The following is a 14,082-nucleotide window of genomic DNA, read 5'->3' as shown; positions in this document are numbered from 1 at the left end:
TGGAGATGCCGGGGATCGAACCCGGGGCCTTTCACATGCGAAGCGAACGCTCTACCACTGAGCTACATCCCCACATGCACAAAATGGCACTTTCGAATATTAAATACTAGGTCGTAATACTCATGCGCCTCCAATTTGTTTTGTATGAAAAAAACATCGAGTTTACATTATCCTTCACCCTTAAACGATAAATCACATTGTGATTTTGATTAACCACGCTGTTAGGTTTCCAATAGAACGACATAGTTGTGATTCTGTCTTTCGTCATATCAAGGGAGGTCAATATCAGCATTAAGTTATGCTGCAAGGTTACTTCCCTTGCAAGGGCATTTCTTGAACACTGCGCGAAAAACGAATGAGAGTACGTAGACAAAAAGCTAAAAAACATATTTTGCAGAAACAGCAGCAGCGACAACACTCAAGACTTAGAGACGGTATCGGACCGCCACTTCGTCACCCGACTGGGAACCGCGGCGCAGTAATCGGGCAGCTCCCCGTGCGAAAAGGCACAGTCGGCCAACTAGAAATAGAATAATTATTGTCAAACTCGATTTCGTTGGATTACTCATTTACTGCGCCCGTCTACTCGTTCAAGTGCACTTGACCGACTGTGTTAGTGCTTCCAGTGCTTGCCACAGTAGTAACATTGATATTAAAAGTCCTACGGTTTTTTTGCCATTAAGGACTTGAGTGTTTGTCCGCTGGCCACAGAGTGTATAGACTCTCTCTCTCCCACAACCCTCGTAAAATAAAATTTGATTTGATTTGATCTCTCTGTCTCTGCACCTCTCAATCGCTCTTTCTCTGTACCTCTTTAAAATCGCTCTCTCCTTGTCTCTCCCGCTCTCCTCCCCCGGCCCTCTCTCTCAGTCTCCATCTGTCTTTCTGTCTTCTCTCGCTCTTTCTTTCTCGCTCGCTCTTTCCCCCTCCCACCTCTCTCTCTCTCTCTCTCGCATGATACCGTATATACATACACGGATGTTTTTCTGTGTGTGAGTTTGTGTGTACGATACCGTGCGGGGTACGTATGCGTTCGTGCGTGTGCGTGTGTGTAATGAGAGAGAGAGAGAGAGAGAGAGAGAGCGGTAATTGAATTTGCCTCAGTTTTACCGAATGAAAACTATTGTCAAAAACAGTGCATTAAGAACTAAAACCAACCAACCATAAAATAAAAAGCACCCTCCATCCCTCTCTCTCTCTCTCTGTTAACTGTCTCTCTCTGCCGCTTTCTCTGTCTGTCTGTCAGTCAATCCCCCCCCACCCCCTCTCTCTCTCTCCCCCTCTCATTTCATACAAGAATTTGGGAGAGAAGAAAAGGTTTCAATATCCTCGGTTATACCTTGTGTCAACATTCTAGTAAAAATATATGCAATAACACTGTCTTACAATTTGTCAAAAGCAAAGCCCTTTTTTTCTAAAAAGATCAAAATCCGAAAGAAACAACTGAAAATCATGCAGAGACTTTCTTCCGAAAATTACAAATCTCTGACAAAGTGAAAGGAACAACAGAATATTCCTTCAGAGAGAGAGAGAGAGAGAGAGAGAGAGAGAGAGAGAAGACAAGACAAGACAAAGACAAATTCTTTATTAACGAGGGTAATGGCACAAGCAAACAGGTGTTTTATTTTTACATCCAGCCCTCGCCCATGGGAGGGTTTAATCTAATTACAATACGTTTAAAAAATGTTAGAATATGAATCAAAGGGCAATGGGTTTCTTTGTCAAGACTGTAAATTTGTGTATAGGTCTACACCACACAACAATCTAAAACAGGCCAAAACAGCCTCCTCTTGTGCGCAGTATTAAAGGCACTCTAAATCATATAGACTCGCCTAAAATAAACTGTCTACTCATTATCTCCAAGTCACTGCCCAGGCTTTTATATAACATTATATACATGTAATACGAAAAAAGAATCCTTCCTCGTAGAAAAATATAAAAAATCAGAATCATAACAGAGTGCTTGCTGTGCAAAAATGTAATTTCTAAAATACATGTTTGTAATTAAATTCGCTTTGTTACACTTGATGTGATTATTCATATATTTATTGATAAGAAAGTTGCATTATGCACAAAAAGCACCCAGACTGCTGATTCTTGGTATGTCTCTTACTGGAGGGTTGGTCTTCTTAAAGTAACCCTTACACTGGTGCAATTCCGTAACACATGTTACATAGCCACTGGTGAATTAACAGAGAGAAAAATAAAAAAAACGGTCATATAGGTTTTCGCATCCATGGGAGGTAATCGGAACCGACCAAACAGACTGAGCCAGTAGCGCGACATATGTCGTGACAACCAGGTGACAGTATACCTAAAGTAGTGCGACATATGTCACGACAACCAGCCTAAGGGTTAACAGTCTGGCCAGATTTGAAATGGTGAGTTGAATTGTTTGCACAGATGTACAGTTCATCTAACAGAATGAGCCTTTTAACGTACATTATATTCGTTTTCTTTCCTTGTTTCTGGGATAAGAAAAGCTGAATAAACATTGATAATAGTAGCATAGCAACCACATGCCTTGATAGCTGAATCAAAACACACAAACTGACACACAAATCTGGCCTTTCATTCAGTTTATATTTTGTTTAAAAATCACATTGTTTACAGAAAGTACATAGATGTTTAACAATATACAGTCCAGCTTTCTATTTATGTGTGTGTGTGCTAATGCCTTTCTGGAGAAAAAATACTGACAATATACATGTATTAGGCAAATACAATCTTTCTTTCTTTCTTTATTTGGTGTTTAACGTCGTTTTCAACCACGAAGGTTATATCGCGACGAGGGAAAGGGGGAAGATGGGATAGGGGAAAGGGGGGAGATGGGATAGAGCCACTTGTTAAGTGTTTCTTGTTCACAAAAGCACTAATAAAAAAATTGCTCCAGGGGCTTGCAACGTAGTACAATATATGACCTTACTGGGAGAATGCAAGTTTCCAGTACAAAGGACTAAACATTTCTTACATACTGCTTGACTAAAATCTTTACAAACATTGACTATATTCTATACAAGAAACACTTAACAAGGGTAAAAGGAGAAACAGAATCCGTTAGTCGCCTCTTATGACATGCTGGGGAGCATCGGGTAAATTCTTCCCCCTAACCCGCGCGGGGGGTATTTTAAGTCATGAAGGATACTAGGAATTTGGAAGATCAGTCACCTGTGCTATCACCCATACATTACATATTACATACCTTTCTTTCTTTCTTTCTTTATTTGGTGTTTAACGTCGTTTTCAACCGTTCAAGGTTATCATTACATACCTTACACATTTTCCAAAGCTGATAATGACTACAATGGACACAGCATTTCACATCAGTATCATTTATGTCAATGGCACACAATGATGAGAATGTACAACAAAATTAATCTTGAGCCAGACAGTAGCATTCATTAAAGATACTCAGCCTGGCCTTCACACTCGCGCGTTCATGTTCACCGCAATGCACAAATCTGTCAAAGGTTTTACATGGATATATATAAAAGCAGAACCTTAGACAGATCTATGGCACCGTTGAACATTATCACTTATGCTAGTTCTTCAAAAACTATACAGTGGAACAGTCCTCCGATAAGATCCCCTCCCTCCTTCCCATTCCCCCCCTCCTTCCCTCCCCTACCTTGATTAACCTAGCTTCCCTCCAAGATTGCCAAAATAGGGGGATTAGGTGCCTTCTCCAGAGGCTTAGTACATGTAATACCCAACCTGTTGGGCATCATTCCCTACACGCTGGCATAGATCTCTGTCTATGAGGTGAGGTCTCTTTTACTGTAAGGCATAGTCTCCCGAATTAGCCCCCGTGGATGCGTTAGCTGGCATAGATCTTTGTGTCTATGAAGTGAGGTCTCTTTCATTGTGAGGTATAGTTTCCTAAATTAAACCCTGTGGAAGTGACTCCACATACTGTATACAAAATAAAAAATAAATAATTTTTTTTTTAAAAGTGACCATTTGAGATTCACTTAGTTGGACTGTGGACTCAGATTTGTTTAGGTCTTAAAAGGGGAGTTCTACTGTACATGCATGTATTTAACATTCAACAAGAAACACATGATTCATAAATAGAAGATACGTCACACTGTACTGTACCAGAAGGGGAAGCCGATATGACTTTAAAATGCGCTCTGTCCATGAGCACTTTAGCAGAAAGAAAAACATGAACCAAAAAGACATAAGAAGCACTCAAGTTCAGTGTGTATGCGCGCGCTTGTGTGTGTGTACGTGTGTGAGCGCGCGGGCTTGTTAGTAACAAAGTACACATACACTTTTACTCTTGACTGACACGATGAAGAGCGGGCTTACTTTAAAAAAAATAAAAGTGAACTGACAGCACGTACTACATGTACTCATCTTTCCATTTATTTTGAAAACGTCAAAATCGCCCCCCCCCCCCCCCCCCAAACCATATACCTGCCCTAAATAAACTTCTGTAACCAAAAACCCAAAAAACAATAACACTCACACACACATACACTAACATCACCAGACAAATAAATAACAACAGTATTTTTACACAGACCCTAATTACTGCTACAATTACAAATGCAACACCTGTCGCTGTAACTAATTTGTAACATTGACAATTCTTTGGAAGTCCATAACAAGACATGACAAAACACTGTTTGTAGATTCAGAGTCCTGTACAGCTGTACACGAAATATTGTTCAAGCGCTAGTTGACGGACCAGGACCAGGACTAGGACTCGGACCAGGACCAGGACTCGGGCCATCAACTGTGTTTCCTGGGTCACGATGACCTGCAAAGACAAACATAGAGAAATGTAAGTTAAAACAAATCGTGTGAATGGAAATTACTGCATTTAGTCAATATGTCGAACTCACAGAATGAAATTGAACGCACTGCATTTCTTCACCAAGACAATATAACTTTATCGATTCCCTGCAGCCAAGAAAGCGCTGACAGTGACACATTTACGTGCAAAGTGTACTGAAAGTGACAATCCAGAATAGCGAAGTAGTGCTAGCGTTTAACACACTGATCTAAACCTAATGGATAGCGCACAGCAAATGAAACAGCGTAACCAGAGTGCTGCCATCTTACTATAGCCCACAACACTGACAAACATGGTCAAAGGGAAATAATCGTAGTTTTGAAAGTCTTATCTCCCTTGAATACGAGTAGCACCGCTGATCTAAACAGGTTCATAGATGCGATCTGCATCCCTCTTAGGCCAAAAAAAAAAAAAATAGGTGTGGTTACGGTAACATAGCCAAAAACAAGAAGGGCAAAGCCCATACGACTCACATGCTTGACCTCGACCTTTAGGGTAACTAAACCTAGCAATGACATCATACACTAAGAACTGCTTTACACATTTTTCCTACCAAAATACATGTGACCTTGACCCAAGGTCAAGGTCATCCAAGGTCATGCAACACAAAGCTGTTAATTCAAGACATAGGAAGTACAATGGTACATTGGCTCTTTCTACCATGAGATATGGTCACTTTTAGTGGTTCACTACCTTATTTTGGTCACATTTCATAAGGGTCAAAGTGACCTTGACCTTGATCATATGTGACCAAATGTGTCTCATGATGAAAGCATAACATGTGCCCCACATAATGTTTAAGTTTGAAACAGTTATCTTCCATAGTTCAGGGTCAAGGTCACTTCAAAATATGTATACAATCCAACTTTGAAGAGCTCCTGTGACCTTGACCTTGAAGCAAGGTAAACCAAACTGGTATCAAAAGATGGGGCTTACTTTGCCCTATATATCATATGTAGGTGAGGTATTCAATCTCAAAAACTTCAGAGAAAATGTGAAAAATGTGAAAAATAGCTGTTTTTTAGGCAACATTTATGGCCCCTGCGACCTTGACCTTGAAGCAAGGTCAAGATGCTATGTATGTTTTTTGGGGCCTTGTCATCATACACCATCTTGCCAAATTTGGTACTGATAGACTGAATAGTGTCCAAGAAATATCCAACGTTAAAGTTTTCCGGACGGACGGACGGACGTCCGGACGGACGGACGGACGTCCGGACGGACGGACGGACGGACGGACGGACGACTCGGGTGAGTACATAGACTCACTTTTGCTTCGCATGTGAGTCAAAAATAGGGTAGGAAGGTAGGCAATCACTTTTTTTTTAAAACTTTTTTTCCTAATGTGTACAAATTAAACCTATTTGACAGGGAAATAAGTGTGCGACTCGGTCGCTTTCGCTTTCATTGCGTTTTCTGCACTCGTTTTCTTGTGTGTTTTTTGTTTTTTTTGACAAATGTAATAAAAAGTTATAGGGTCGGCCCCTAAAAATAGGGTAGGTCGGGTTACCGTAACCACACCTATTTTTTTTTTAGGCCTTATGTTTTCGCAGTTTGTGATTAAGGAAATGGAAGCAATTTTGTTTCTCAATAGGTGCGATTTTACGCTGTCGACCTAGCGTTGCGGTTACTGACGGTGTCCCAAGATGGCGGATATGTTGGAGTCAACGTTGTGATAGCCAATTAGAAGGGACGCGCTATCCATTACTTTTAGATCAGTGCGTTTAACAGGAAAGTTTTTTTTATGCATTATTCTTTTCAACTTTCTGAGCTTGTTTTTAATCCAAACATAACATATCTATATGTTTTTGGATTCAAGAGATGATATTGAATAAGATGAAATCATTTTTGGATCGATTACTAACATTTTAATATTCATTAGAATTTTGAGATTTTTTAATGATTAAACTCATTTATCAATTTTTAAGCTTCCAAGCTGAAATGCAATCCCATAGTCTGGGCTTTGACGAAGAATGCTTGACCAAAATAACCTATTCGATTGAAAAACGAGGGCGTGACAGCGAGTGCTGTTCGAGTTAATCTTTGCCTAGCCTGGATTGTCTCCATTGCTGTACTGCATGCAGGTACGTGGCTCCCACCTTTGTTACCCAAGTCTCCCAAATGTGCCCTCAACCCAATCCTCCAACCCCCACTGTGAAAGTAATCACTCAGTCAGACTGCACATCTTTTAACCTCTTACTTGTATTTTCTGGGGCGTTTTGTAACGGCAGTGTTGTTGCCAGGCCTCAGTCTTCGGTCTCTGACGCATTTCTTTCTGATTTGACGCATAAGGATTGGACCTAGCCTTGTCCGGTCGATGGACCGATAGTTTTTACGTTTTGGTGGTCAACTGACCGATGCATATTCGTACAAGGCGGAAAAGGTCTGCAATGAATGGAATGGGAGTTGCAAAGTCGGAAAACAAACCCGGATCGAAATGCTCATGTTCGCTACGAGTGAAAATGCATTCGGTGCCGAGTCCGTGTTTGTCCTCATTGACACTCGAGGCTGCGTTTACGGAAATACCCTATCCAGCCGGTGTACCTATTTACCGAAAACGGCGCAAACAGCGGAAAGTTCATCAATATAATACTACGGCACGGTAATGCGAAGATCAGGCAGGATCCCTACATTCGCCCACACCGGGGACAATATTGGAAAGGGTAGGCCAGGAATGTCAGGCTCTTTCTCCTCGCAAAGTTTATGAACAATTAAAACTAGGAAGCGACATCAAAGCATTGCCAAAGGACTTGAAACAGGTTCAGAATAAGAAGGATAGGGAAAAACGCGAATAGCCTGAAAATGTTGCCCCCCAAAAAGTTGCTAAAAGTTGCAACAAAGTATGGCGGTACAAATTACAATTTGGACCTATTGTTTTTTTAAAGCCAGGACTTTTGGACCTATTGTTTTTTTTAGGGAGGTCCAAATGACCTATTGTCTTCTTAGACTGGCAACAACACTGTAACGGTGTCACGAACTGAAAACTCTGCCTGAACAATCCCTCTCAATGCGGTCAATGCGCATGCGCTAACATGGGGAGATTAATCAGGTCGTGAACAACCTAACCCTAACCCTAGGTTTGTTCGGTCAAAGGGTCACATTTTTTAAGTCAAAGATTGGCGCATGCGCATTGAGAGGGATTGTTCAGCAGAGTTTTCAGTTCGTGACAACAGCGCAGCATGGGACTGGGAGACTTTGGTAGGCCACTTTAATTTTTGACACACACTTTTACATCGGGGGACATAAACAAAAGGAACCCGGAAGAAAGAAAGAAAAAAATGCTACAGAGTTTTGGCCACTACATAAAAAAGAAATGGGCACCAAAAAAAAAAAGAAAAAGAAAAAATCTCACCATCACACCCTTGACCATCGTGATCATGCCCGTGACTGTGGTGACGGTAGCACTTCTTCTTGTGTCCATGGCAACTGTCAGTCTCATTGTCGTCTTCTGAAGATGAAGATTCTCCAAACACTTTGGGCTTTTCATAAATACAGCAACCTGGGAAAAAACGCACACAAACAATTTAAAAGTTGAATAAAAACCGTACAAACTTTTCATCAGGATTTGAGTTTACTTGAAATTTCTTGAATTTTATGAAATAATTCTCAGAATATCAGAAATGATATTGTCAAGCCATCACACATTAATGTTTCGCATGACCGGTTTCAAACGGAAATTATGAACCACAATCAATTTATTATAAACTTGGTCTGACTGCATGGTTGACGCCTGACAGTAACAGAGCGACCAGTTAATGGTGAGATCTGAAGGATTTAAATACTTGTAAAAAACCACAAGTAACGTCACAATGGCTTCTGTGACTGTTCATGCGTTATCAATTTTGCATTGTGAATGTATGATGTGATAGTATACTTCATATTCTCATACTCAACTGCACTTTCATAACCTGAAGTGTCAAACAGTCAATCTTTCAACAGCTATACATGTCTTGGCGTGGACAACTAAATCTCACTGGATGTGCTTGACAAATTATTATTTCTGGTTGAGCTTTGCAGACTTTTAAAAACGGTTTATTTTTAATTTTTACAAAACATGTAAAATTACTGCCCCGCTGATCGCTTGCAGTGACAAGCCAGATCAGTGTATGTATAACACAGTAGCGTTTGCACTAAACAGGTATGCCTGCTTTTCTTGATTATTCCTACGTTTCTGAGCTAGTTGTTAATCCAAACATACCATATATATATATCTATTACAGGCATGGGAATTGTCCGCCAAAAGGCAAATTTCCGCCGAAAAAGCAAAAGTGTCCGCCGAAAAAAAATAAATGGGGGAGGCAAAAATGGTTCTAAAAACTTAATTTAATGGCAAACTTGGAGCTCAGATGACACCAAATTGCACCATTTGGGTTCTTCAGAGAAGACAAAATGCCGGGGGGTCATGCCCCCAGACCCCCCTAGTAAGGCTAGGCGCTTCGCGTCGTCGACTTTGCTATCATTTTCAGCCTTTTTTTACTTTTTTCAATTCCCATGCCTGCTATTAGTTTATGAGTTCAGAACATGATAAAGAGTAAGATGATATTATATCCTTTTTGGGCTGATAACTGACATTTTAATTGTAATTATATTTTGAGATTTTAAATGACCACACGCATTGATACATTTTGTAAGCTTCCAGACTGAAATGCAATCTCACAGTGCAGGCTTCGTCAGAGATTGCTTGACCAAGTTTCAATCAATTTGATTGAAAACTGAGTGTGTGACAGTGCCGCCTCAACTGACAACTTTAACTAAAAGCATGATATGAAGTCATCAAAGACATTTATTAGAATAATGGAAAAAATCATTTGGGGATATCAATTTGGAAGGACTTGTGTGTAACGTTTCATGACGATCTGCCCAGTTGTTTTCTGCGAATTGCTCTTCACACACGCTCACACCAACACACGTATAAGGAGAGAAAAAAAAAAGTCTGTTTACGGTATCCTGATCGACCCTATTTTTTTCGCGCGACCCTAGACTTTTTGGGGGCATTTGGGGGAAAAATAAAATTAAAAAAAGTCTGTTTTTTGGCAAAATAACTAAAAATGTTTTTTTGGGAAAAAAATAAAAAATAAAAAAAAATAAAAATCCCGACCTACCGACCCTATTTTTTTTTTGCCTCTGTTACCGTAAACAGACTATTTTTTTTTTTTTGCCTAAACACCACAACCATTGTCTCTGTTCCCAGTCTATGTTAAACCATTTAGTCAAAACTTGACCAGATGTAAAAACGAGGTATATATATAGAAATAAATAAATAAATAGTTGAAATACATCAACCTCTATCATCTTAATTGAGGAGACACTTTGTGACAAAGACAGAAAAACAAACTGTTCACTTACACTTTGATTTTTTCTTGTTCATGTTTTCGTTATCCACTGTCCCTTCCTGCCACTGCACCTTGTGGTCTGACTTGGGTTTCTTCAGTTGTAGGTGCAAGGTTGGCTCATGCTGCACAGCATACACAAGAAAAAAATATTGAAAATATTTGTTCTACATAACTTAAGATTGCGGGGCACAAGAAAAGCCGACCATTTCAGATGATATAAAGTGGGTCCATGCAGTAGCATCTGTTTGTGTGTGTGTGTGTGTGTTTGTTTTTGTGTGACTGTTAATTTAATTTGTCCATAGCGTACTTTGATACTATGATTCAAAAGTGAAGTGTTCCTTTGCAAAATGGCATCGAATGGCACGAGTGTTGATGCGGTTCTCTGATCTGTTATGTAAACTCCGAGAATTTAATCTACATTACAGTAAAGGCTGTGCAGCATCAGATTATTTTGTTTTTTGTACTCTCTGATACTGTGATAGTGATAATCAACTGTTCTGCGTTCCTATCGCAAAGTGGAGTCGAATGGCAAATTCGCTTCGCGACCGAAAGTTAATGTCGAAGTGTATACAGGGTGCAGATATCTACACTCCAAGTGCGTGTAGCCAGTGCGATTTCGAACTGGCGATGCAGGCCGCATCTTGTGTTTATATTATTTACAATACCTGCATGAGTATGCCCTAGCGTCATCCTCGCAAACATTGAATAGAGAATGAGAAAAACGCGATCACAGACAGTACATGACAGTCAGTGTCACTCTCATGCAGTGACTCAGAGTCGACAGAGATCAACTTATAATTTCAAAGCCAAACATTGGTGTTTTACTCCATCACTAGCAAATATCTGGGGGAGAGAATGTCAGTCCAATCAACTTAAAACCATTCCTACGTATGAGTGCCTAAGGAGTAAACGCATATATATATACTTACCATTAACTCAGACAGAAAGATGGATTATTAAATCAATAAATGATAAATGGAGAGAGCGAGACAGACAGACACCGAGAGAGACAGACAAAGATAGACTCGGAGTCAGAGAGCGATCCACGTAATATAGTGTACTGTAAGTCTACATACTGTAGTCTCTTCCTCTTGGACGATCGTTACTGTCTCAGTAACTGTTTCTTCATTACTTGGCAAACAGGTACGCTCCGCCATTGCAACAAGACAATCACACAACTGACGACTCGCAGTAAAGTCAACTTTACTTCGTAGCACTTTGAGGACCACTCCTCACCTGCGATTTCAGAGTTTGAGAGTTATAGGTCTTTGCATGGTTTGAGTCTTTTCACCCAAATGTATCCAAATCTCTACATGTACACAGAGTGATGTTGTATTTAACGATGTCATCATCGTTGTAGTCGATTTGAATAACAAACTTTCTTTGTAAAAAAAACATTTTTCCATGCATACTAATGACTCCTAATATACAGACAAACAACTCAAAAAGACAATGCAGCAACGCTAGTCAAAAAGGACACAACTGAATAAAAAAAATTAAAAAATAAAAAAAATCTTTTTTATATTAAAACAACAACATCAACACAAATGAACAAAATGAAATGATTTCATAATGATGCCCATTTTTGTGTGTTACACTTACTCATTTGATCAGTTATTGTGATTTTGTCAACACAATTATTGATGATTTCATGGCTTTGTGGCGCTTTAGTACAACTGATACCTTCTTCACATTGTGTGCCTCTGTATACTTTGATCCCAAAACAGATAGACTTCCAACGTTCCAAAATTTAGAATAAAAAAAAAAAACAGAACAAAAAAAGGACATTCTTGTATGGCTGCAATACCGCTTGACAAGAGCGGATCCAGGATCTTGAGGAAGGGGGGGAAGGAAACTGGCTGATAACGTTTTCGTCGGATCGATATATGCTGCAAAAACATAATCAGATAAGTTTTGTTCATCTCATGTAATTTTGTGTTTGCCTGTCCAGCTATAAAGAGCATTGGTTCGATGTCCTTGTGAATGTTTTGTTTGTTTTGTCACAAATTAGCCGCTTTTATTAACCAATAACCGGCGTGGCCATAATTCAGTCTTGTTGTTTGATTCTGTATACAGGCTGTGATATTTAAACACATTTAGTTCTTTATCACTTCATTTACGCTCAGAATTGACAGTACACTTGAATGAATTTCACTTTCTTCCTTCTGTTATTCATTTAATGTTTTTGTTGTACTCTGTGTTAAACTTTTTACTTTTCCATAATTATGCAATAAGTCAGTGTTGATCAGTTTATTCTTTTGCCACAGACTGATTAGTCCCGCATTACCGCCACATCCTAGATAACGAATCTCTCTCTCTCTCTCTCTCTGATCACTGTACTCGTCTCGCTGTGATAGCATGCATGTAACTCCAGCTGCCTTTTAGTCGTTTTGAGCATATTTCTGTAAAAAGATTCAATGACATCACAATATGGCGCGTACATGAGGGAAACACACGACAAATTTGCGAGTCGAACCCAACCCAAATTGAGTCTTCTGAGGATGTACACAGTCAAACAACTCCGCAACTGACACATTTGTCGTAAGTATGATATGCACAGGGCATCCAGTGTCATGAAAGCTTCTAGTAAGATGTGATTAGGCAATCAAAGTCCAAACTGCATCTGGGAAAATGTCGCGGTTCCGTGTGGTGTAGTGTAGTTCAGCAGGCATGAAAATTCTCCGTATTTTCCGTATTTTCCGTATTTTTGAAAAAAATAAACCGTAATTGTTTTTTTTTTCCGTATTTTTCCTTTTTTTTTTTTTTTCCTTTTTTTTTTTTTTTTTTTTTCCTTTTTTTATTTTTTTATTTTTTTTTCCTAGTCATAGTTATAGTAAAATAGTTTTGGGGCCATGTTTGAATCCAATTTTAAGGCTCAGATAGCCCCAGATTGCACCAAATTGCACCCTTGAAAAAACAAATTTCCGGGGGGGCATGCCCCCGGACCCCCCTAGAAGTCTTGGCGCTTCGCGCCTGCGAAACTTGGCGCTACGCACCTGCGAAACTTGGCGCTACGCGCCTTCGAATTTTGTTTTCAGTATTTTTTTTTCTTTCAGTTTTCATGCCTGTTGAACCAAGCTCTGTGGTCTTAGTAACTGAGCCTTAGAAACTGATGTGTTGCTTATATTATAGACGTGAGTCCTCCGTTGAAAACAAGCGCGAATCCTGTTTTATTCTTAAGAATCTTGGCTCTATTCATCTGCCAGCCGCCTCTTCAGAGTTCAGGAGCGTCAAAATTGCAAATTTGTACATGAAGCTGGCGGCAGGACGCAGCCTGGCTGTGATTGGCTGTATTTTCCGGTTGACCTGAACCCTAACCCTGTTTGATAGATTACAACCCTCTTTTCGATCACATTCAATTGGGCACTTGTCAAGAAGGGTGTTGCAGGTTGCGAGCGGATGATGTTGCTGCTTGTTTTGATTGTGTTTTATCGATAGTCATAATAACTAGCCAATCACAGCCTGGCTGCGTCCTGCCGCTAGCTTCGAGTCAAATTTGTCTACCTTGATCAGTACAAAACTATCCTTCAGCGGATTATGACTTTATTCAGTTATTCTGCAGGAAAAAACCCAGATATACCGCAGAAAAACCGGTTCTGCAGCATTTCTGAATAATTAATGTCATCATCCGGCCGCCGAAACATCCCCGTTTTTTGTCCGCAGCAAAACATTTTACTGCAGTAAAATTTAAATAAATATTAAAATAATGCTGTGGTAAAACAGTGCTGTTGAAGAAAAACTTCTTATGTTTTTTCCACAGCATTTTGGACTTGCTCAACATAATATTTGGAGCACGTGAGTTCCCCCTCTGTTGAGAGATGGACTTGTCCAAAATTACCCAAAAAAACACTGAGCACGAATGACTAATTTTTGACTTCATTATGGAAGTTCAAAGTTCGACAATGGCATTGGATAATTGTGTCGACCACTGCGAAGACGTCATGTAAA

General features: G+C 39.8%; 1 protein-coding gene and 1 non-coding gene across 2 annotated transcripts; both read right to left on the bottom strand.

The window, feature by feature from the left end:
- On the bottom strand, positions 1-72 carry Trnaa-cgc (transfer RNA alanine (anticodon CGC)). The gene has a single exon. It is a non-coding gene; the product is annotated as a tRNA-Ala (tRNA).
- Positions 73-1,600: 1,528 nt separating this feature from the next.
- Positions 1,601-11,382, bottom strand: LOC138949102 (E3 ubiquitin-protein ligase PPP1R11-like). Its single transcript, XM_070320851.1, has 4 exons — positions 11,211-11,382; positions 10,148-10,256; positions 8,154-8,300; positions 1,601-4,765 (listed from the first exon to the last, which is right to left on the bottom strand). The coding sequence occupies exons 1-4, from the start codon at positions 11,289-11,291 to the stop codon at positions 4,674-4,676; spliced, it is 429 nt and encodes a 142-aa protein (XP_070176952.1). The 5' UTR covers positions 11,292-11,382; the 3' UTR covers positions 1,601-4,673.
- Between the last annotated feature and the right edge of the window lie 2,700 nt (positions 11,383-14,082).

Source organism: Littorina saxatilis, linkage group LG15, assembly GCF_037325665.1.
Source record: "Littorina saxatilis isolate snail1 linkage group LG15, US_GU_Lsax_2.0, whole genome shotgun sequence".
NCBI lineage: Eukaryota > Metazoa > Mollusca > Gastropoda > Littorinimorpha > Littorinidae > Littorina > Littorina saxatilis.
The sequence above is the reverse complement of the archived record's forward strand: the minus strand, read 5'-3'. Positions and strand labels throughout refer to the sequence as shown.

Excerpts from the sequence above, each read along its gene's own strand:
- LOC138949102 (XM_070320851.1), bottom strand. The coding sequence starts at position 11,291 with ATGGCGGAGCGTACCTGTTTGCCAAGTAATGAAGAAACAGTTACTGAG. Across the intron at positions 8,301-10,147 it reads GAACAAGAAAAAATCAAAGT|GTTGCTGTATTTATGAAAAG; the intron begins GTAAGTGAACAG and ends GTTTTTTCCCAG. Across the intron at positions 4,766-8,153 it reads CGATGGTCAAGGGTGTGATG|GTCATCGTGACCCAGGAAAC; the intron begins GTGAGATTTTTT and ends TTGTCTTTGCAG.